Genomic DNA, 22705 nt, shown 5'->3' with positions numbered 1-22705 from the left:
CACCATGAACCATGAGATCATGACCTGAGCTGAAATCAAGAGTTGGATCCTTGGGGCGCCTGGGTGGCGCAGTCGGTTAAGCGTCCGACTTCAGCCAGGTCACGATCTCGCGGTCCGTGAGTTCGAGCCCCGCATCGAGCACCGCATCAGGCTCTGGGCTGATGGCTCGGAGCCTGGAGCCTGTTTCCGATTCTTTGTCTCCCTCTCTCTCTGCCCCTCCCCTGTTCATGCTCTGTCTCTCTCTGTCCCAAAAATAAATAAAAAAAAAAAAACAAAAAAAACAAAAACAAAAAAACGTTGAAAGAGTTGGATCCTTAACAGACTGAGCCACCCAGATGCCCCGAGAGACAGAATTTTAAGCAGGCTCTGCACTCAGTGCAGACCCTGACTCGGGGCTTGATCCCATGACCAGAAGAAATCAAGAGTTGGATGCTCAACCAACTGAGCCAGTCAGTTGTCCCAATTGCTGTAATTTTAAAACCTCAGCTACTTGATATTTTCAAGTGGGACACCCCAAATCCAAAGATATAAGTTAAAAAAATGGAAAAATATATATGAAAAATATCACATAGCTGTACTAATATTAGACAAAATAGATTTTAAGGCAGGAAAAAAAGACTCTAGGGCAAAAAGCATCAGAGAAGATTAAAGGGTAACCACATAATGGTAAAAGTTTGATCAATTGAGGGTATGTCACAAGTCCAAACTTGCTTGCGCCTAACAACATAGCTTCAAAATATAAAGGCAAATGCAGTCAGAAAGTAAACCTCTTTATAGGGAGAAATCACATCTTCTTGCCACAGTGGAAGATTTTCACACATTGGCAGTACTCCACAGATTATGGAGACAAACAAGACAGTATAAATATAAATTTGAGCAACACAATTTACATAGTTGAAGTAATGGACAGATATGGAAGCCTGTCTACCCTCCAACCTATGAGAATGTGCATTCTTTTCAAATAGTCGGAAATCTAAAAACACATTTTAAAATGATCTATGGGTCAAAGATGAAATCGTCACGGAAATTAAAACAAGAACGAAAATGTTGAAAAACAAAATGTGGAGGATGCAAACAAAAAATATATTTAGAAAGAAATGGATAGTCTTTCATGCTTTTATTAGAACAGGGGCTCCTGGGTGGCTCAGCTGGTCGGGTGTCTGACTCTTGATTTTGGCTTGCGTTATGATCTTGTGTTGTGAGATTGAGCCCTGCGTCAGGCTCCATGCTGAGCAGGAAGCCTATTTAGGATTCTCTCTCCCTGCCCCTCCCCCACTCAGGCTTGCACACGTGTGCTCTGTCTCTCAAAAAGAAAAAAAGAAGAAACGATAACAACAGGCTGAATATCCAACAATAAAAAATAATTAGAAAAGGAAAAAGAAAGAATCCAAAGCTTTCTGGATTTTTGGATTTCTACTTTCTTTAAAGTAGATGGAGGGAAATAAAGATTAGAGAAAAAAATGAAATAGTAAAGAAAGATGCAACACATAGGATCAAGGAAGCTAGAAGCTCTTTATTTGAAAAGGCTAACAAAATTGACGAACACTTAGCCACAGGGATGACGGAACAAGGACGGATGTAAATACAGAGAATATTAGAGGTGAGTATGACTTGTTTGTTTAAAACAAACAAGGAAAATCTTGAATCAGTACATGAAAGTCTTCCCTAAATGGAAATAGCAGGCCCACATGGTTTCGCTGGCAAATTCTAGCCCAATGATCCAGGAGGAGGAAATTCAGTCTTTTATACAGAAGAGAGAACAGGGAAAGAGAAAATAAAGACTAGAAAAGAAGAGGGGCAGACAGGAAAATAACAAGACCATCTCATGATTATAGCTGCAAAAATCCTAAACAAAACAAGAGCAAACGGAATCTTAGGATGTACAAAAAAGATAACGATCACGACCCGATTTCATATATCCCAGAAATGCAAGGAGGGGGGGCTCCACATTGGAAAAAAAAAACAACTAATACAGTAAGTAGTTCCCCTCTTATCTGTGGTTTGTTTTCTGTGGTTTCAATTACCTGCCATCGAGCAAGGTCTGGAAGCAAGATGATCCTCCTTCTGACAGAAGGTCAGCAGTAGCCTAACACCACGTCATGGTGCCTACATCATTCACTTCCCTTCATCTCTTCACGTAGGCATTTTATCATCTCACATCATCACAAGAAGGGTGAGTGCAGTGTAATAAGATATTTTGAGAGAGAGAGACCACATTCACACAACTTTTGTTATAGTATGTTATTATAATTGATCTATTTGATTATTGTTATCTCTTACTGTGCCTGATTTATAAACTTCATTATAAGTATGTATGTATAGGAAAAAACATAGTATAGAGTTCAGTACCATCCGTGGTTTCAGGCATCCACTGGGGTTTTGGAGTATATACCCTGTGGATAAAGAGGGAGACTACTGTATAAATAATCACTTAACAGTTTAAAAGAGAAGAGAACCTAGGGTCAATCGATCCAGAAAAAGTAGTTGAGAGGGGCACCTGGGTGGCTCAGTCGGTTAAGCGTCTGACTCTTAATTTCGGCTCAGGTCATGATCTCATGGTTTTGTGAGTTCAAGCCCCATGTCAGGCTCTGCACTGGCTCTGCAGAGCCTACTTGGGATTCTCTCTTTCCTCTCTGCCCCTCCCCAGCTCATGCTCTCTGTGTCTTTCTCAAAATAAATAAATAAACTTAAAAAACATTTTTTAAAAAAAGAAAGAGTAGTCAATAAAATACAACAACCATTCATGATAAGAACTCTCTGCCAAGTAGGACCAGGATACTGCCTTAAGCTGATAAGGGACATCTAAAAAAATGATCTTATAGTAAACACCATACTCTATTGTGACCTGTTAAAAGCATTCTGTTTAAAATCAGGACAAAAGAAGGATGCTGGGTAGCAACACTTCTATTTAGCATTTTAGCAGAGGTCCTAGTTAGCATAATAAGCAAGAAAGAGAAATTCTTATTAGTCAGAATTAGCAGGGCTATTCTGCAGTAACTAATAATCCCAACATTTCAGAGTTTTAAAAACTAGGATCCGTCTGTCATGTCCATTTCCTATCAGTGAGGATTCTTTGTATGGATACCATAGAAATAAAAAGAATAAGGATTGGAGTGGTGCCTGGGTGACTCAGTTGGTTAAGCGTCCAACTTCAGCACAGGTCATGATCTCATGGTTCATGAGTTCAAGCCCCATGTCGGGCTCTGTGCTGACACTGCAGAGCCTGCTTGGGATTCTCTTTCTCCCTCTCTCTCTGCCCCTCCCCTGCTCATGCTCTCTGTCTCTCAAAAATAAATGATAAAAAAATATGCATAAAGTACTCAGAGGAAAAAAGTCTAACAAAATCTGTTTAATATTTTTATGGAGAAAGTTATAAAGCATTAGAAAGGTATTACAGAGGGGCGCCTGAGGGGCTCAGTAGTTTAAGCATCCGTCTTTGGCTCAGGTCATGACCTCATGGCTCATAGGTTTGAGTCCCGCGTCGAACTCTGTGCTGACAGCTCAGAGCCTGGAGCCTGCTTCAGATTCTGTGTCTCCCTTTCTCTGCCCCTTCCCCACTCATGCTCTGTCTCTCTCTCAAAAATAAATAAACATTAAAAAAAAAGAAAGGTATTACAGAGTAGATCTAAGTAAATGGAGGGACTCACCATTTGTATGGATTGGAGGACTTATTATCATGAAGATGATAATTCTTCCCAAACTGGTCCACATGTCATATATCTTAACAAAATCACAGTAGGATTTTTCATTGAATTTGACAAAGGATGTAAAAAGTCAAACAGAAAAACAGAAGGCAAGGGCACCTGGGTGGCTCCGTCGGTTAAGCACCCGACTCTTGATTTCAGCTCAGGTCATGATCTCTCAATTTGAATTCAAGCCCCCATGTCGGGCTCTGCTGACAGTGCAGAGTCTGCTTGGGATTCTCTCCCTCTCTCTCTGCCCCTCTCCCACTTGCATGTATGCACACACACACTCTCTCAAAATAAATAAATAAAACTTAAAAAAAGAAAAAAGAAAAACAAAGGGCCAAGAACAGCCAAGCCACCCCTAAAGAAGAACAGGAGAATTTACTTCACTAGACAGCGAGACTGATCATACAACTATAAAAATGAAGACTATGTAGGGGCGTCTGGGTGGCTCAGTCGGTTAAGCGTCCGACTTCGGGTCGGGTCATGATCTCGTGGTCCGTGGGTTCGAGCCCCGCGTCGGGCTCTGTGCTGACAGCTCAGAGCCTGCAGCCTGTTTCAGATTCTGTGTCTCCCTCTTTCTCTGACCCTCCCCTGTTCATGCTCTCTCTCTGTCTCAAAAATAAATAAATGTTAAAAAAAAAATTAAAAAAAAATGAAGACTGTGTATATTGACACAGAGATAGAAAAATTGACCAGGGGAACAGAAGAGACAGTCCAGGAACGGATCTACACATGTGTGGAAACCTGACACAGGATAGTGACAGAACTGTCTGGGCATATTGGTGGGCAAGGCAATCCACAAATTATGGTGTAGGAACAATTGCTATTTGTGTGGAAAACCATGAACATGGATCCCCACCTCAATCCATAGCCACAGAGTGGATTTCAAATCCAAGACTTAAATGTGAAAGGCAAAAGTTTTAAAACTTCTAGAGGAAAACATTGGAGATTATCTTCATGACCTGGGTAGGGAGTAGGGAAGGATTTCTTTACTACCTCCCCAAACCTAACTGACAAAAAATAATCACCTACTACATATTTAAAAAAAACAAAAACAAAACAACTCATTAAAAAAAAAAAAGCTCTTGATAATCCTTAAGAAAAAGCCAAATCACCAAAAGGAAACTGGCATTTCATAGAAAACAAGAATGTCCAAAACACATGAAAAGATGTTCCGCTTAATAGCTTGACATTTAAAAGTCTGACAATTTGAGGGGCGCCTGGGTGGCTCAGCCAGTTAAGCATCCGACTCTTGGTTTCTGCTCAGGTCATGATCTCACAACTTGTAGTTTTGAATCCCACATCGGGCTCCGCGCTGACAGCAGGGAGCCTGCTTGGGGTTCTCTGTGTCCCTCTCTCTCTGTTCTGCCCCTGATTTCTCTTTCTGTCTCTGTCAAAAATAAATAAGCATTAAAAAAAAAAAGGTGGGACAGTTTCACGTGTCAGTGAGGGTGTGAAGCAAGAATGCCTCCCTGCCGGTAGCGTGAATGGGCATCGCCTGGTAAGGCTGGCCATGGGCCCAGCCTGTGACACAGTGCTTTCTGTCCTAGGTATATTGTGGAGCCTAGGGCACAACTATTTTCATATTCATACAATGTCATTGTCTTTTCATTGTGTTGACATTTGCACTGATGTGTAAAAGAAAATCGTGTAAAATGGCTTCCTTCTTAGCCCGAAGCAAGGCAGAGTCACCAAGCCATAATCAGTGGTCATTGTGTTCCTCACTATCACATGTTCGAGGTCAAAGAAGTGAGTGTGACTTCAGAATGTCCTTGAGGAGGCAAACATTTCAATTTTATTAAATCTCCATCCTTGTGTACACATCTTTTGGGTATTTTTTTTAATTAAAAAATTTATTTTTATCTTTTAAATTATTTTTGAGAGAGAGAGAGAGAGAGAGAGACAAAACATGAGTGGGGGAGGGGTGGAAAGAGAGGGAGACACAGGATCCAAAGCAGGTTCCAGGCTCCAAGCTGTCAGCACAGAGCCCAACACGGGGTTCAAACGCACACACTGTGAGATCATGACCTGAGCCGAAGTTGGATGCTTAATGACTGAGCCACCCAGGTGCCCCTCTTTTTGGTGTTTTAAGTGACTAAACACAAAACACTTCTGATGAATACAGAATTCAGGTCTTGAGGAAAAGCACTGGTGTGATTGGCTTGTGAGAAGAACTGGCCACTTTTCTCAGGAGACACCATTTTTACTCAAAAGAAGGACTGACCAACTATGGTTTTTCAGACTTCAGTATTTGGCTAATATTTTCTTGAAAATCAACAAGATGAGTCTGTCACTTCAAGGAAGCAATTGATAGTATTTGTTGCCAATGATAAAATTCAAGTTTTTAAGAGAAGGTTTGGAACTTGTAAAACATGTATCTGTCTCTGTGACCTTGACAGTTTTCCAATACTCAAGGGCTGTTTTGGAAGGATGAGATCAGTAGTGATATCAATGGATATGATTTTAAAATATTGTATGATGAGGGGTGTGTGGGTGGCTCTGTCCATTAAGTGTCTGACTTTGGCTCAGGTCATGATCAATGGTTCATGGGTTTGAGCCCCAGGTTGGGCTTTGAGCTGACAGCACAGTGCCGGTTGGGATTCTCTCTCTCTCCCTCTCTCTCTGCCCACCTCCCTCTCTCTAAATAAACTTTAAAGAAAAAAAAGGATTTAAAAAATATTGTATGATGAAAGGTACCAACATTTGGAAGATCTGCCTGATTCAGTCAACTCCTATTTTCCAAATGACCAACATATGATGTTATAAAATCATGCATGAGCAAAAGATACATTTCGGATGCAAGACGAATCAATAGATTTCAATATAATAGAGTGCAGAAAGTCCACGGATATATTTTCAGATTCCAAATTGCAATTAATCTTAAAAAACTACCACCTGCTGAGTTTTTAGCATAGTATCAAGGAAAAATATTCACAATTATCTGAAAAGGCTTAAAATACCATTCCCTTTTCCAACTACATATTTGTGGGAGGTTGGATTTTCAACCAAAATAATGTGGAGCGAATGTGTTAGGAGATTGAATGCAGAAGCAGATAAGAGAATACAGCTGTCTTTTAGTTATGTTGGTCATTGAGATTTGTAAAAATACTATAAAACAACGTCACTGTTCTCAATTTTTTTTTACTTCAGAAAATCTAGTTAAACTTATGTGAACCTATACTAGGTTGTTATTGCTAATTTGAATAAATAAATATCTCTAAAAGTTACCAGTTTTTAAGGTTTATTTATTTTGAGAGAGAGAGTGAGCATGAGCAGGGGAGGGGCAGAGAGAGAGGGAGAGAAAGAATCTCAAGCAGGCTCCACGTTGTCAGCGCAGAGCCCGATTAGGGGCTCTATCTCAGAAACCATGAAATCATGACCTGAGCTAAAATCAAGAACCATCCACTTACCCGACTGAACCACCCAGGTGCCCCTAAAATTTACTGGTTTTAATGGCTAATATGATGAATATCGGTAGATATAATCTCCATAATCAAAAGTTCTTTGGGGTCCTTCATACTTTTTAAGAGTATAAAAAAGGCCGTAAGACCAAGTCATTTGAGAATTGATGCCCTAGAAAAATATGCCCTGATGTATATGAAAACTTGTAAGTGTTCGTAGCAGCAGGATCTATACTAGCAGGAGGCTGGAAAGACCACACACGTTCCTCTACCATAGAGTGGGTAAAGAGAGGTCACTGCAATCTTGACGTGGTTCACAATAAAAAAGTGATACTTGGATATGGCCAAAAACCCAAACCCAAACCCAAATGTAAAAAACAATCTGCTACGAGTGGCAAAGTCTCCTTCCTACTCCGCCCGCCCGCCCCCCGACACCCCTCTGGTTTTCCTAGAGATCGTCTACATGCATGTGCTGTGCAAGCAGACATGTATCATGAACCTTCCTTTTTGTTGTCACATGAATGGTCACATCCTCTTTGTCACTCTCTTTGCTCTTGCTTTTTGTCTCTACAGCGGATCTGGGGGATTATTCTATACTTCCAGTTGTTCTTATTCTTTGTAAGGGTCGCACAGCATTCCATGTGTGGAGGTACCGTGATGTAATCCAGCCCCCATAAGGTAGTTCGCTTCCGGCCTTTGGCCATAATAGCCACAGTGTATCCCAAATATCTTAACGCATACATCTTTGTGTACATGGGTGTGTACATCTGTAGGATAAGTTATGAGGCATGGAAAGTTGAGGTCAAGGGTGTACATGTTAAGTGTTGGTGTGATTGCCAAGTGGCTCCCTAAAGCGATCATGCCAATTTCACCCCCTACCAGACGTATGTGAGGGTGTCCCTTTCCCTACACACCCACAACGTTTAATCTTTGCTTATCTGAGAGGTGAAAAGGCATTCATATTTAGTTGCTCTTCTTTTATTAGGTCAGAGGGCAGAAGACAACAGTGTTTCCAGTTCTGATTAGAATTGAACCCGGTTGATAAGCACCAAGCACCCTGCTGGTTGGGCTCTGAGGGAGGAGGGGCAAACCCGAGATCCGGTGTGCAGATGCTGTCTGTAGCGCCAAGTCCCAGGGGCCACTGCACCACTTAGAGGGGAGAGCACACGTTTACCTTTCTTGGGCAGTGGGCACTAGCACGCACTACCCCGGGTGGCCACTGGAGGGCACCAGTGCCCACCGAAACGCGCAGGGAGAGCATGGGGGTCTTGGAGAGCATCTGGTGCCCCTCCACTTTCCTTCTCACCCAGGGCCTTGGCTCTGCCCCTTCCCTCCACCCTCCCTGGGTAGGTGACCAGCTGGCTTCCCCAGGACTCAGGGACTGTCGGGGTTCGAGGCCCTTGGGCTGGGTGGCAAGCTGGAGGGACACAGGTGGAGTGGACACAGCCCCTCCAAGCCCATCTGCTCTACTCTGGGCTCCTCCGAAGCTCCTGCTGACACTCGTGACATTCCCCAGAGGGACCAGTGGGGGGGGGGGCGGATGCTGCTGGGACAGCCGTCCAAGGGCCTTCTACCTTTGTGCTGGCCAAAGGATCCTTGTTCACAAAAGCCTGGACAAACTCCTCAGGCCCGATGTGTCGTAGGCGTTCCTGCACCAGAAGGGAGAGGAGGAGTCGGGAAAGGGGGGAAGGTATGGAGAGGGTGCGCACTGGGGGTCTGGCATGGTGCTCCTGTGGGCTCCCTCCCTCTCAGCCCACCCAAAAGGGTCTCTGGACACCTGTCCTTCTCACTAGGGCTCCACAACCCCTATACTGATTTGTCACGGAGCTCAAAACCAACCTGAAGGAGGCGCCCTGCCTTTCCCATGCCCAGGGGTTGCCATGGTTCATGGAGGGCAGGAAGCAATGTCCCCATAGGGGGTGTGATACCCAGGAAACTAGGCTCAAAACTGGGTAACTGAAATGACCAGCTCCCTCCAGGGGAGGCCTGGTAGCTAAGAGCATGGGGTCTGGGTCAGAATTAAATCCCGGCTCTGTCCCTTCTACTGTGTGACTTCTGGCAAGTCACTTAACATCTCTGGACCTTGGTTTCCTCATTTGTGCAAAGAGGAGAATAACAGTGCCTACCGGGCAGGGTGGTGGGAAGACAAAATACAACAGCGCACCTCACATGTTGAGTCTAATGCCAGAAAGCAGTAAGGGGGCCATAAATGGTGGAGGTTTAAAAGAGAAGAAACCTATCCCCCAACCTCCCCCTCTCTCTCTGGGGCAGGCCCCTTACCCTCTGCATCTATAGGGAATCCACCATGCTGGAGGCTAGGCTGGGGTATCCCCTTCACAAGCAGGAAGGCCTATATGGACTCCTCTGGGAAGCTAGGGTGGGTACAGTGTGTCTGTGAGTCCTGGCTGGGGAAACTTAGGCCCTGGTAGGGAAGACACTAGTTGGTGGAAGATCACACAGCAGGTGGTAGCAGAGCCAGTATTTGAACCCGGGTCCTCTGCCCCAGGCCCAGACTCTCAGGCAGGCCGAGCGTATCCAGCCCTCCTGCTGGAGTGGCGAGACTGTTCCAGAGCTAGGGAATCCTGGAGACGCTGGCCGGCCCTGCTGTGACAGGCTCCAAGCCCTGGGTTATGCTGACACAATGTGGGGCGGTGGAGGGGGGGAGGGTGAGGAAGGGGGTTGGGATCAGGGACAGCTGGTTCTCAGCTGTTCCTGGCTCTGGGTCCCGGTAGAGGATGGCACAGGCCTGCTCACCAGCTCCACGTGGGTCAGCTGCTGGGCCAGAGTGTAGGGGTCACTGCAGACGCCGAGGAGCTCCCTGTGGATGGAGGCTGGTGGCTTGGTCCTGTAGGAGATGGGCTTGTCGGCCCCCAGCAGGCCTTCCGGGCCCTGGCCCTGAGCTGCCAGCTTCTGGTGCAGAGCCTGCAGGAGTTGATGCATCGTCTTCCGGTACGCCTGGAGAGGAGGCAGAAAGAGAGGGGCTCGTGCCTGAACACCCATCTCCCCATGTCCAGCGTCTGGGGCTCCAGGCTGGCAGAGACAAGCTGTTGCTTGATGTGCCTGCGCCCGTCCCCTCCTGTGGAAGCCGGAAGATCACACATCGGGGAGGGTGACCGTGGTCCAGGGCCGCCCCGCCTCTTTGGGCTGGGGTGTGCACTGCCAGCGGGACAGAGGCAGGGAGAGAGGAGGGAGATGCCGCAGGTGCTGGCCTTTTGCTGGGCTTTAATGGGGGCCCCTCCACTGGGGGCCCTCCTCTTTCCTGACCCAGAGTGGCCTTCCTGACTAGCCATGCTGTCCTATCTCTGCCCCGACAGTACTTCTCCAGGTCGCTGCGTGTGACTTCTCTATGGGGCCACTGTGGGAGGTGATCGGGGTTGTTTACTGCCCCACCAGAATGACAGCTCGGCAGGCTCAGGGAAGCCCGTGTTGCCACCTCTGTGCTGTCAGGGCTAGGCCTGGCTCTGGGCACATGGTGGGCCTTTAATAACTACTGACTGTACTGACAAAAGTGTCTCACCATTCAGCTCAGACAGATGCCTTCTTGCTTTGGGCTGCCCTGGATTGGGGAAGAAAGGCCATGGCCCCACCCTGGAGGGGCACCCATCCTCCCCTCCCACATCCACAGGGAGATTGATTATTCCCCCCCATCAGAGACCCCTATTTCCAAGGAAGGCACCATCAGACTGGCTGTGTTTACTAAGCCTGACATCCACTGTTCCCAAGGGTTTTCTCAGTAATCCACAGAAGGAGCCCCTGAACTTGTCAGCAAATGGCCCCCCAGAGGTTGATTCAACCCCCACAGGCCGAGGAGCCTGGGTGGGAGTGTCTGAGGCCTGGCCTCCTGGCCATGATGAGCCATCAGGCAGGGTGCCCAGAGGGCCTAGAGGGCTGGGAGAATAATGGGTGGTCAGTCATCAGTACTTCAGGTAATTTCATAATTTTTTTGATGTTTATTTTTGAGAGAGAAAGAGAGCGAGAGAGAGTGAGCACGGGCAGGGGAGGAGCAGAGAGAGAGGGAGACATAGAATCTGAAGCAGGCTGTCTGCACTGATGGCAGAGAGTTTGATGTGGGGCTCTAACTCATGAACCGTGAGATCATGACCTGAGCCAAATTTGGACCCTTAACTGACTGAGCCACCCAGGTGCCCCTAGTGCTGCCAGGTTATTTCAGACAGAAGAAGTGTGCTTTCTTCATGCTGCTTTGAATCACACAAATCCAGCAGCATTTTGCAGGTGGGGCGTCTGGCAAGCTGGGCCGAGTGTGCACGGGGAGGCCTCAACACTGAATCTGCCAGGGTTCCAGGTGGGGCGGTTGAGGCCCAGCATTGTTGTGGTGCCCAGAGCTCTGGGAGACCAAGATGGCATCCGCTTGGTGCTCATGGAAGTGCTTCTCTGTCAAGCAGTCATGGGCAGAGCCCTCAGGACATGGGAACCAGGATGGGAGGCTGTCAACCCTAACTGAACCCGAATGCTAAGCCTTGCTTCCAGAGTCATGGTGGGCAGACCCACTGGTTAGCTGGATAGTATGTGGATAAACTGAGGTTGCCTGCAGACTAGCTGTGTCAGGTCCAAAAGTGTGGTCAGCACGCTGCCTATCAGATCTTTATTTGTGTGCTGGGAAAATGGGGAGTTGGGTCCATCCTGTGAGCCCCGATACCTGCACTGGCCCCCTATCTCTGTCCTCACTCAGACTCAGATTTAAGCAGTCACACTATCATCATGTTCCCTCCTTCCCCACTCACCCCTCCACCACCCCACCCCACTAGTCACCCACTCCTGTCAGCCTTCAGACTGGCCCTTGCTGCCTCCCTGGACCTCCTGTCAGGAGAGCCCAGGGCCCTTTCTCAGGCGGCATCTGCCTTGGCCTCATTGTCTCAGCCTCCAGTTCCTCCTGCCTCAGGCTGTCAGCAGGCTTGTCTGCATCATCCTTCGGGGTATGTGGGGGGAGTAGTCCTCCCTATCTCCGTCTGGTCCTCCCCTTCCCCTCAGTCATACGCTGTCTAGAGTGTCACTTAGTGTTTGTGTGTGGACAACATCCAACTTCTCTGATCTCCAGATCAGATCATGGCTCAGGGGTCACCTTGACCCAATGCATGTAAGTGGAAGTCACCCTCACCTTGTCCAGAGCTGCCCCCTCTGACTGCAACCCTGTCTCAGTGACTGGAGCACTGCCGTCAGGCACGCAGGCCTGGAGCCATCCTCAAGCCACCCTCTCCCTCACATCCCTCCCGGTTATCACCAACCCTCTTGATTTTGCTTTCTGACATTTCCATGCTCTGTCTCTGTGGTCCTAAGAGACCTCAGAGGGCCCCCCGCATCCATGCTGGCCTCTCTAGACTCCACTCTGCAGCCAGAGCCGTCTGTCGAAAATGCACATCTGACCCCTGCCTCTCCCTTCTTTAAAATACCTCCATGCCTTTGCAAAGACAGAAACCCCGCAGGACTGGGGGGTCCTGAAATCAGGCTCTGTTCACGCTCGATGGCCTCCACACAGCCCCTGCCTGCCTTCTCAGTGCTCCAGACACATGCAGCTCCTTCGTCCCTTGACCCCTTCCCTGCCCCCGGCAGGGCCTGTGCAGTCTTCTCTCTCTTGGCATGCTCTTATCCTTGGGACCTCAGAGCACCAGGCTTCCTTCAAACCCTCGGCCAAGCCTCGATCAGGGGATTGAGTATCTCCTCTCTCTGGACTATCAGCTCCATGAAGATAATACCGTGTCACTCTTTGCTCATCCTCAGCATGAAGGACACGGGGACTCACACACGTGCTGATTGGATTAATGTGGCCTTCACCTGCTTCTCATTGGTTGGCCTCTCCAATGTAGATGTCGGAGCCCTCCTGAAGTCAAGGATGCAGCGTATCCGTTCTAGTTTGCTAGAACCACGTGCTTACCCTATTTTAAAAATACACACATAGGGGCGCCTGGGTGGCTTTGTTAGTTATGCGTCTGACTTCTGCTCAGGTCATGATCTTGCGGTTCATGAGTTCAAGCCCTGCGCTGGGCTCTGTGCTGACGGCTCAGAGCCTGGAGCCTGCTTCAAATTCTGTGTTTCCTTCTCTCTCTGCTGCTCCCCTGCTTGCACTCTGTCTCTCTCTGTCTCTCAAAAATGAATAAGTGTTAAAAAATTTTTGAAAACATGCAGGTAATTTAGCAAGACTTGTTTGTACTGAACCAATATTCACTCCAAATGGTTATCATTTTCCTGTTAGCTCAGTCCTTTAGAATTTATCTGGTGGTGTTAGCCTCAAGCTTACTGTTGGTTCTTTCCCGAATCTTCTGCACCCCCTCGGAATATGGGGATGGTATTTACCCTTCATTTCCTCGCTGATTCCTACACCCTTGTGGATAGAGGCTGAGAGATCCCCTAGGTGCATCCGAGCAGGCTGAGAGAGACCTAGCACTGACAATATTGAGGTCGTCCTTGTCCCCGTCAGGAATCCACATTTCGGAACACGTGGCTTTCCTGCATGCCATCCATTTCCACAGAGCCACCTGCTGCGTGCACAGAGCTGGGTTTCAAGTGCAGAGGTTGTCCAAGAGTGAAGGCTGTGTTTCTCCAAGGTGCCTCTTGGACTTTCATGGTTGGAACTCATCTCTGGCTGGACAGCCCTGGGCCTCTGTTCTTCGGAGTTCTTGCAAATCCCACCTGAGCCAGCCCAGGGTGCCTTGCAACGGGCTTGGCCCACCTTGCATGGGCAGGAGCTTGGCACCTGCTGCCAGTTTGTTCTCCATGTCAGCTTTTTGCTACCTGTGCCCTTGGGTGCGGGTGAGGTTCCAGGGGCAGTGGGTCAGCCCAGCAGACAGTTGTGTGAATGGCAAAGCAAGGTCAGTCCCCCGGAGAGCCCATGGTATCAGCTTCCTGTGTGGTTGGCCCCATGGGTGAGGCCAGGGCACCAAGATCCTCCTGTCCTGTCTCCCTTACTGGGGCTATGACTTTGGGGCCTTCCCTGGCTTCTCCTTCAGCCTCAGCACTGGCCTCCTTGAGCCAAAACTGCTGAGTCCAACCCACTGGAAGCCCCTCTAAGGCAGGGTCCTCTCCCTAGCACAGGGTGGCCCTGAGCAGGTTCAATGCAAGGGCCAGGTGCTGGGAAGACTTCCATGTTCAGTCATGGAGAAAAGCCTTTTCAGCTCCTCTCTGGCCTTTTGTTCCCAGATAATGAGAGGCAGTGGGCAGTACAGGGAGGGACATGAGGGTTCAGGAGAGGAGGCAGCTCATAAGAGAGAAGTGTCACCTTTCACAGTCCACTAGTGGGAAAGCTTCCTTGGTCCTGGCCCTGTGCTGTTTCCTCTTCTTCCCTGAGCTCCATTGTTATGTCACAGTCCTTACCATGCTCCCTCATTATAGAAAGAAGTTTAAGGCTCAGAGAGGTTAAGTAACTTGTCCAAAGACACATAGCTCTGAAAACACTCGTGCTCATTTCATGGATTTATGCATGGCATTTTATATCATTTGATCGTATTCCTATGTGAGAAATCTTTTATAGGATGATGCTGAAATATTTTTGGAGCCAAAGATATAATGTTTATAATTTGTTTAAAAATAATTTGGATGGACGGCACCTGGGTGGCTCAGTTGGTTAAGCATCCGACTTCAGCTGGGGTCATGATGTCACGGTTCATGAATTCGAGTCCCACATCGGGCTCTCTGCTGTCGGCCCTGCTTCGGATCCTCTGTCCCCCCCTCTCTCTGCCCCTCCCCTGCTTGTGCTCTCTTTCTCAAAAATAATAAACATTAAAAAAATAATTTGGAGGGAGGGGGAAGTGTGTGAAGGGATAGAAGAAACTATTTGGCAAAATGTTGATCATTGTTGAACCTAGGTGATAAATACACAGGTGTTCACAGTTACTATTCTCTGTGTTTGTGTATGCTTGAAATGTTCCACAATAGCAACTCCATAAAAGTTAAAAATAAGCCCCATATGCTTGAATTTTGGAAATAATTTGTTCCCCATCACAGCTCACATTTACCAAGTGCCAAAATAAGAACACAAGTGACTTCAGGGATTCTTTGCTGCAAAGTTGTGTAGTGGGAACAGTATTTTTGCTGATGAACAAACTGAAGCTCAGAGAGGTGAAGTAACTTGTCCGAGGTCACACAGATGTGGTTTCTGAGCCTGGATCTATGTGGGCTCACATGGTATGGTCCAGACCTCATGCTCTGAGAGTTCTACTGGTCCTGCCTTATCAGTCTGGTCACCAGCTCCTTTCTGAGCCCAGCCTTTGCCCCTGCTGGGGGGCAGGGAGCAACCCATAGCCCCATCCAGGCGAGGGGAGGTTGCACGTAGAGGACATCTGCTTTGGAGGGGCTGCTCCTGTGTAAGGGCAACTTGGGGATCTCAAAGACACATGGAAGCACCCTGGCCTGGGCCTGGGCGGGTGGGGAGGGGGCCACAAAACCTCATTCCAGCCCATACTGCTCAGCACACCTAACTGGATCCCAAGCCAGGGAATGAGAACATCTGCAATGAATTATTTCTGCTCCAAACACCTCCACCTGGTGGATGACTGCTCTTGACAGTCATTCCTAGGCCTCAGTTATTCTCATCCACGGGTGGTTAGAAAAGATTTCCCAGCACAGCCCTGGTGGCAGGCCTGGCAGTTTCTCAGGGGGCTGGCACTTGGGCCCTATTTCCCTAGGGAACCAGTCCAGGACTTACACCCATCCCCACCACTGTAGCCAGAATGGCAGGGTCTGCCTTTGAAGTGGCTTCACCAATGGCAGAGGCAGGCCTGACAAGGGTGGATAGTTCCACCGATGATTTAGATCTCATTCTACTGAAGGCCTCCTGGGGAGAGGGAGCTCTCATCCCCCTGCATACCCTCCACTCCATCCATCCATCCATCTCTTCTCCCCTCATCTGCTATTGCCCATCTCCCTTTTTATATAGTCCCCTACCAACAGATCCATTAATTCACTCATCTATCTTTCCTCTGTCCTTCCTAATGTTTGCCACTCATCCACCTACCCATCCATCCATCCATCCATCCATTTATCCATCCACTCCTACATCCCTCCATACACTCACCCACTCACCCTCCCACCCATACATTCATCCACCTACCCACCTAACCCAAACTTCCACCCACCTAACCATCCACACACCCACCCAGCCATCCTTCCAGTCATCCATCCATCCATCCATCCATCCTCCCATCTACCCATCCATCCTTACTGACTCATCCATTCACCCAACCATACATCCTTATTCATCCATCCACCTATCCATCTATCCACCCATCCATTATTCACCCACCCATTCATCCATCCATCCATCCACCAATTCATCCACCCATCCATTATTCAGCTATCCATCCATCCATCTATCCATATTCATCCATCCATCCACTCACCCACACCCACATAGACCCATCCACCTACCCACACACCAAACTTCCCATCCATCCATCTATCCATCCCCCCATCTACCCATCAACCTTTCCACATCTGCTCACACCAAAAGTCCATCTGTCTATCAGAATACCCAAACATCTATCTTCCCCCTCCACCCATTCACCAAAGTAGCCAACTATCTATCCAGCCAGTCAGCCAGCATCTCCCTCCCTGCTTCTGCCCACCCTCCTGATTCATCCAATCATTGAGCTTTCTCTGACCCTATTTCCTGCTGCAACCTAAGCCAAGTGTCAGGATCCCCAGATGGCTTAGGGGAGGCAGAGGAGGAGGAGAAGGAGGAGAAGGAGGAGGAGGAGAGGGAGGAAGAAGAGATGACTTATCTCACTGAGCCCTCAGAATGGCTAAGTCATTTGTCTGCTCTGTGAAGTGACCCACAGGCAAGGCCTCCCTCTCTGAGCCTCAGTTAGGTCGTGGACCTTATGGCTTCTTATTGCCCAGCCTGATTTAGTTTTCCTTTGTTTCACAAGCACCTGGTTCTGCCATGTCCAGACCCACTTTGAGGCACATGACTAGCTACCAGCTTGCCACATGCAGTCTCCTCCCAGGGCAAGTGACGTGCATTCTCCCCAATGTTCTCTCCTAGGTAAAGCAACATCAGTGCTGGCCACGGAATCATCCTGGAGATTCTGATAAACCTGCCCCTTCTAAATGTACCAGGAGATCTCCATCCCCTTCGCCGTGCCCTTCTCTGTACTCTGCTTAGAGGTGGGGACTTTTGCTCTCCTTTTACCTTTAAGTGTCTTCCCCAGAGTAATGCGGCTGGGAGAACAGGGCAGGGTGTGGGGTGCGGAGGCACCTGATGCCCAGTACACTGGCTGCCTTCCAAGCCACTAGAGCATTTACCCTGGGATGAGGTTTTGGCCACACGGGGGCGCTCTCTCCTCCTCTGCCACTACCAGGGCCCTCCAGGTCAGCCTAATGGATCACTGACCAAGGGCCTGATCCCAAGAGCCTATGAGAGGGTCCTTCCTCGCCTGCCATCTGATGCCATGTATGAGTACAGGCCAGGAGCGAGGTCAAGAGACGCCTGGAACCAGAGGCGTGGTTTCCCTGCCAGCTCTGTAGGGCCTGATTTCCTGATGGGGCAGAAAGGGGCTGATTTTAGAGGAGCTACAGTGTACAGATGGGAAGATGAGGGTCCTGAGGTTGGCCCAAGGAACGGGCTCAGGTCCCGGATGTAGGGGTGCAGACGGGGTAGTAGGACTCGCGCTAGGCCTGCCCACCTCGTCACAGGGGGCGATGCGGCCCATCACGTCCTTCAGGTGCCCGATGGTCGACTCCTCCTGGAAGTCCCGCGGGAATGTCTCGGTCCATTCGGCCAACAACTGGAGGAGTTTTGGGCCAAACTTCCGGACCCGGGCCTGCAAGGCAAGCCAAGGAGCGTCTGCGCCAGGTGAAGGGTGCCTGGAGGCGGGGCCACATCAGCCGCTGCATCAGCCCCTCACCGCGCATCCTCTGCTGGGGTCTGGACCACCGAGGCAGCAGCGCTGGTGGCCAAGGGAGGTGTGCCTCGTGCCTTCTCTGTGTCAGGTGACAGGGATGCGACATGGGGATGGGGCTGACCACCGTGGGACAGGGACAGACACACCTTTGAGTCAGGGTCCTCTCTTATTTTTGCCTGCCGGGCATATGGTCTCCCTTCCTCTGGTGATAACATCTCAGTTTGCTTTGGGGGTTTCCCCTCTCACTCATTCCCAGTCCTTGGGGTTCAGTGGCAGCTTACCTAGCTTCAGGCCTCGTGGCATGGGACCGGCTCAGTGCTGGCCAATCAGAACACGGTACACACCCATCATGCACAGTGATTGGCTCACACATGGACACTGCGTTTAAGCTAAGCCAATGAGATAGAGACTTTTATTGGGAACTATTTAGAACGCGGCATGCTCTTTCCACCCAAATTGGTAAGTGTAGATGGTGAGCCTAGGGCAGCAGAGGCCACCTGCCACTGTGCAGAGAAAGGGTGAGGCTGGCACAGAGGAAAACAGGGCGGAGGGTGGGAGGGAGAAAGACCACGTTTCAATGCGGGTCATTTGAGCCCCTGGAGCCAGAGGCACTTGAGACTTTGCAGTTACATGAGCCAGTAAATCCCTTTGTCTTAGGCCAGTTGCAAGTGGGTTTCTATCACTGTAGTAGCAGAGCCTGATCGACACACCTATAAATAATCATAGCCCGCGGGATCTGGCCAGGGACGGATGTGGGGAACCACAAGAAGGCTAGGCCATCAGCGGACCCCACAGAGGAGAGAAGGTTGGAACAGAGTGTGCGGAGGGCAGGAAGCCCAGTAGAGGCTGCAGAACCATCCCACGTGGCAAGGGTCCTACTGACGGGGCTCTGGGGGCCCGGGTCTGGACTTGGTGTAAGCCCAAGGGCTCCCATAGGGCATTGGAAAACAGTACCTGGTTAAAGGTTGCGACTTTTTCCCCTCTGTCTCTGGTCCTCTGATAAGTCAGAAACCCCTGTGGGCTTCTCCTCCGGAGAATGGGGACTCACTGCCACTCCAAGATGCAGATGTGTGAGGACACGTCAGGGGAGCGCCTGCGTACTCAGAGGGCCCCTGCCCTGCCCCTCACCTTGTCCAGCACCGGCTGGTCCAGCTGCTGCTGCTCAATGCACAGGTGGCAGACCCGGGCCAGGAGCTCCCGGGGCTCGATGAAGAGGCGGGAGCTCAGAAGGAAGGTGAAGATGTAGGCTTTCTGGGGGGACAAAGAGAAAGGCAGCATGTGCTCCCCAAGTCATGGCAGGGATGTGCCCTCAGGCCCCAGCCCAGCCCCAGCCCTACTGTCTCCCCATGCCTGGTGGAAGAAAGCCCACTCTTAGGCCCCTCCTCCCCACTGAGTGGGCCACCCACCTCAGGGTAGTAGTCAGTCGTGGGCACCAGGTGCTGGATGAGGGTCTCCAGGGAAGCTGAGGAGGGAGCTCCGTCCAGGAGGGGCTGCCCGGCCTGCTCGCCATCCGTGGGCTCCGTGGGGGGTGGGCCAAGGCTGCCTGGGGTGACCATGTCGGAGGCGCTCAGTGTCCGGGGCATGCCTGCCTGCAATAACAAGGAGAAGTTGAGGCATGCCTGAGCTGGGGCCTGCTGGTCCTCTGGGCTCCTGGCTGCATGGCTCTGCCTCCTACAGGCACTTTGGTGTCCACCCAAGTCCAGTGATCACTTCCTGGGAGGCCTTCCAGGGATCCTTAGCCCCGCAGCACAGCACTCCTCAGGAACCAACCACCCTCTACTCTTGGTCCAAGCCATTTAGGGACTAACCCCTTCCACTCCTACCCCAAAGCAATGAAGGTTGCTTTTGATAAGACTTGGACAATTAGCATATTGCCCCTGCCTCTGGCCACAAAGACGATTAGTTCAGGGATGGGTCTGATCCAAACTGGAGAGCTCATGTGCAATCCCAGAACTTCTGTGGTACTCAGAAGTCTCTTCCCCCTGGAGTCCCTGAACAGGCAAGAATGGCACCATTTGGGCCATCTTGGCCCCACAAGGAGCCAGGGAGGTGGGCACATTCCTGAGTTCCTTGGGTGGGGCCTTGCGTCCTGCTGTGCTTGAAGCTGCTGTGTGGACTCCTCCATTGCGTGAGCCTGTTTAACGTGCGGTTCTCTCAGGTGGCCCTGTGTAGCCTGGCGCTCCAGACTCTGTGTGATTCAGACCCACTGACCCATCCAGCTGTTTCCTCCACAGAAATGCTCTCCCGCCATGTGCACTCGCTTATCCCTGTGCACCTGGCTAAAATGCTTCCTCGTCCGTGAAGCCTTCCCTTCTTCCCTACAGTGACCCCCGCCAAGGCTGGGCCTCACTTCAGGTGGGCAGCACCAGATTCTCCTTGTCAGCGCTGCTGGGTGCTTGCGATGTGGCTGGTGGTGTCTGGTGCAGAGAAAGGCCACCTGTGGCCTGTTTGTATAGTGACTTCACCCGAACCTCATCCAGGTGGGGCTCAGCGCACGTGCTCTGAGCTGGCACAAGGGCTGGCCTGTAGCAGGTGCCCATCCGTGTGTGTGATGTGGACCTGGGTTTCCTCCTCCAGGTTCTTCCGCATATCCCTGTAGGCCAGTCTTCCTGAACTAAGCCTTCAGGGCACTTATGTCTGTGAGTCCTGGCCAAGCCTGTGACTGTTTAACCATCCCCCATGCTGGGCATTGAAGTCACCCCACAGTCGTCTAATTTTTTTTTTTTAATGTTTATTATTTTAATGTTATGTTTTTTAAAATGTTTTTTAATGTTTATCTCTCTGTTAGAGAGATAGCCAGAGCAGGAGCGGGGGGAGGGGCAGACAGCCAGGAGGGAAACCAAATCTGAAGCAGGCTCCAGGCTCTGAGCTGTCAGCACAGAGCCCAATGTTGGGCTCGAACTCACGAACTGTTAGGTCATGACCTGAGCCGAAGTTGGACACTCAACCAACTGAGCCACCCAGCTGCCCCTCTTTTTTAATGTTTATTCATTTATTTTGAGAGAGAGAATGAGAGAGAGAGAGAGAGAGAGAGAGCAAGCAGGGGAGGGGCAGAGAGACAGGGAGAGAGAATCCTAAGCAGACTCTGAGCTGTAAGTGCAGAGCCCAACCTGGGGCTCGATCTCCTGAACTATGAGATCATGACCTGAACTAAAATCAAGAGTCAGACACTTAACCGACTGAGTCATCCAGTCGCCGTCACCCCCACATTCTTAACCAGGGAGTCCTGCAGGGTTCCTGTAGGGACCTTCCAGGAAACAGAGTCTCCCCATCACCCTGCTCACTCTGCCTGTGCATTTCCCATGGCAGACTGGAACCCAGGCCCATTTCTGTCTTTCCTGACCCCTTGGGTGACCTGGCTCTGAAAGTAGAGACAGGGGTGTGCAGAGTCAGAGCTGAGGTTGAGGGTTGGAGGGAGCCCTGAGGAGGGCTGTCCTGAGGGTGTACGGGGACTGGGTCACAGCACACACCCCACGGGTGGGGGTGGGGGTTGGCAGTGTGGGAACCAGCGTGGATGTCTGCCGGCACAGTCCTGGCCCTGAGCACAGCGGCAACTTTATTTTCACCTCCCTGGCAAAGCTGTAAGTGTTCAATTTTCAGCTGATGCAACTGTGAAATGTCACAAAACCACCTCTTGCCAACCTGTGGGGGAGGCCGCAGGTGTGCATGTGGGCACACGGGAGGCTGCTGAGCTCACTGGGGGGGGGTGGCTGTCAGCTCTGGGATGAGCGCCAGCTCTGCCCCACACCCAGGGCCTGGTGTCTGAGCCTAATTCCATAAGACAGAACTCATGCCAGGCCGGCAAAGCGTGGTCTCTCCTGCTGGATACCTGGCACCTTCTCTCTCCAGGGATCCCAGTCCAATTTTCTCAAAGATGAACCACTATCTTGGGTGGAGGTGATTCTAGAAACCTCTCTGCAGGGCAGGGTGGGAGAAGCCCTTCTGGGGAGGCCAGGATGCCACTACTTCAAGAGGTGAGCTGGGAAGCCCCCAGATCACCTCCAGGCCTGGACTGCCACTGGGGGCTGGATGCGGGATGCTGGGCACGTGGGAAGGTGGGTGGGCTCAGACTCAGCTCTGCTTTGGAGCAACAGGCTCACACTGGAGGCTGGAGCGGAGCTGGAGGCCAGAACCATCATGGTCCACAGGGATGCCCAAAGAGTGGACAGGCTGCTGGCATCACCCCTCCGACCTCCAGCTACCCACTGTGACCTCGGCTGGGCCCAGGCCTGGGGCTCAGTGGATGGGTTTGTGTTCCTGCTGCTGCAGTCTCTGGCTCCCTCTGCACCATTCTAGGTGCCGTGGACTCAGTGGGATCTCTCAGAAATGGCGGTGGGAAGTAGACCACGAGCAGACCAATGTGTGCAGAGAGAGTGTCCCACGGAGGCATGTGCTCTGCAGGGTGTGCCCAGGTGAGGGGAGAGGGGAATGGTGGTGCCCCACCAATCTTTCTGCCCCTTCCTGCAGGTGTGCTGGGGAGCACAGGGCTGTGGGGGCCCTGGGGGCACAAGCCAGCCTCCTCCTTCCTCCAGCAGGGGCTCCAGAGAAGGAGCCCAGAGAAGGGCTGGGGGCAGGTGGTGCTGTCTGTGCTGAGGACTGAGGGCAGGGGGCAGTCTGTCTGGAGACTTGCCAGGCCAAGGGGATTAGCGTGTGCAAAAGCTTAGGCAAGCTGGGGGTCAACATGCTGTGGTCATGGGAGTGTGTGCTTGGGTGGCAGGAGCCAGGCTGTGGTTCCTGGAGAGATAGGGGTTGAGTGACCTAG

The 22705-nt window shown here is 50.4% G+C and overlaps 1 protein-coding gene across 1 annotated transcript in view; it reads right to left on the bottom strand.

Annotated features, from left to right (window-relative positions):
• Positions 1-19526, bottom strand: part of RASGEF1C (RasGEF domain family member 1C) — a 38247-nt gene extending 18721 nt beyond the window's left edge. The window contains exons 1-5 of the mRNA XM_042932449.1: positions 19350-19526; positions 19072-19194; positions 17725-17862; positions 9845-10045; positions 8665-8739 (exon numbers count right to left, since the gene is read on the bottom strand). Of these exons, the coding sequence (XP_042788383.1) occupies positions 8665-8739; positions 9845-10045; positions 17725-17862; positions 19072-19194; positions 19350-19526 (714 nt within the window). The remainder of the gene's footprint in view (positions 1-8664; positions 8740-9844; positions 10046-17724; positions 17863-19071; positions 19195-19349) is intronic.
• Positions 19527-22705: the final 3179 nt, after the last annotated feature.

This window comes from Panthera leo, chromosome A1 (genome assembly GCF_018350215.1).
Source record: "Panthera leo isolate Ple1 chromosome A1, P.leo_Ple1_pat1.1, whole genome shotgun sequence".
Taxonomy (NCBI): domain Eukaryota; kingdom Metazoa; phylum Chordata; class Mammalia; order Carnivora; family Felidae; genus Panthera; species Panthera leo.
The sequence above is the reverse complement of the archived record's forward strand: the minus strand, read 5'-3'. Positions and strand labels throughout refer to the sequence as shown.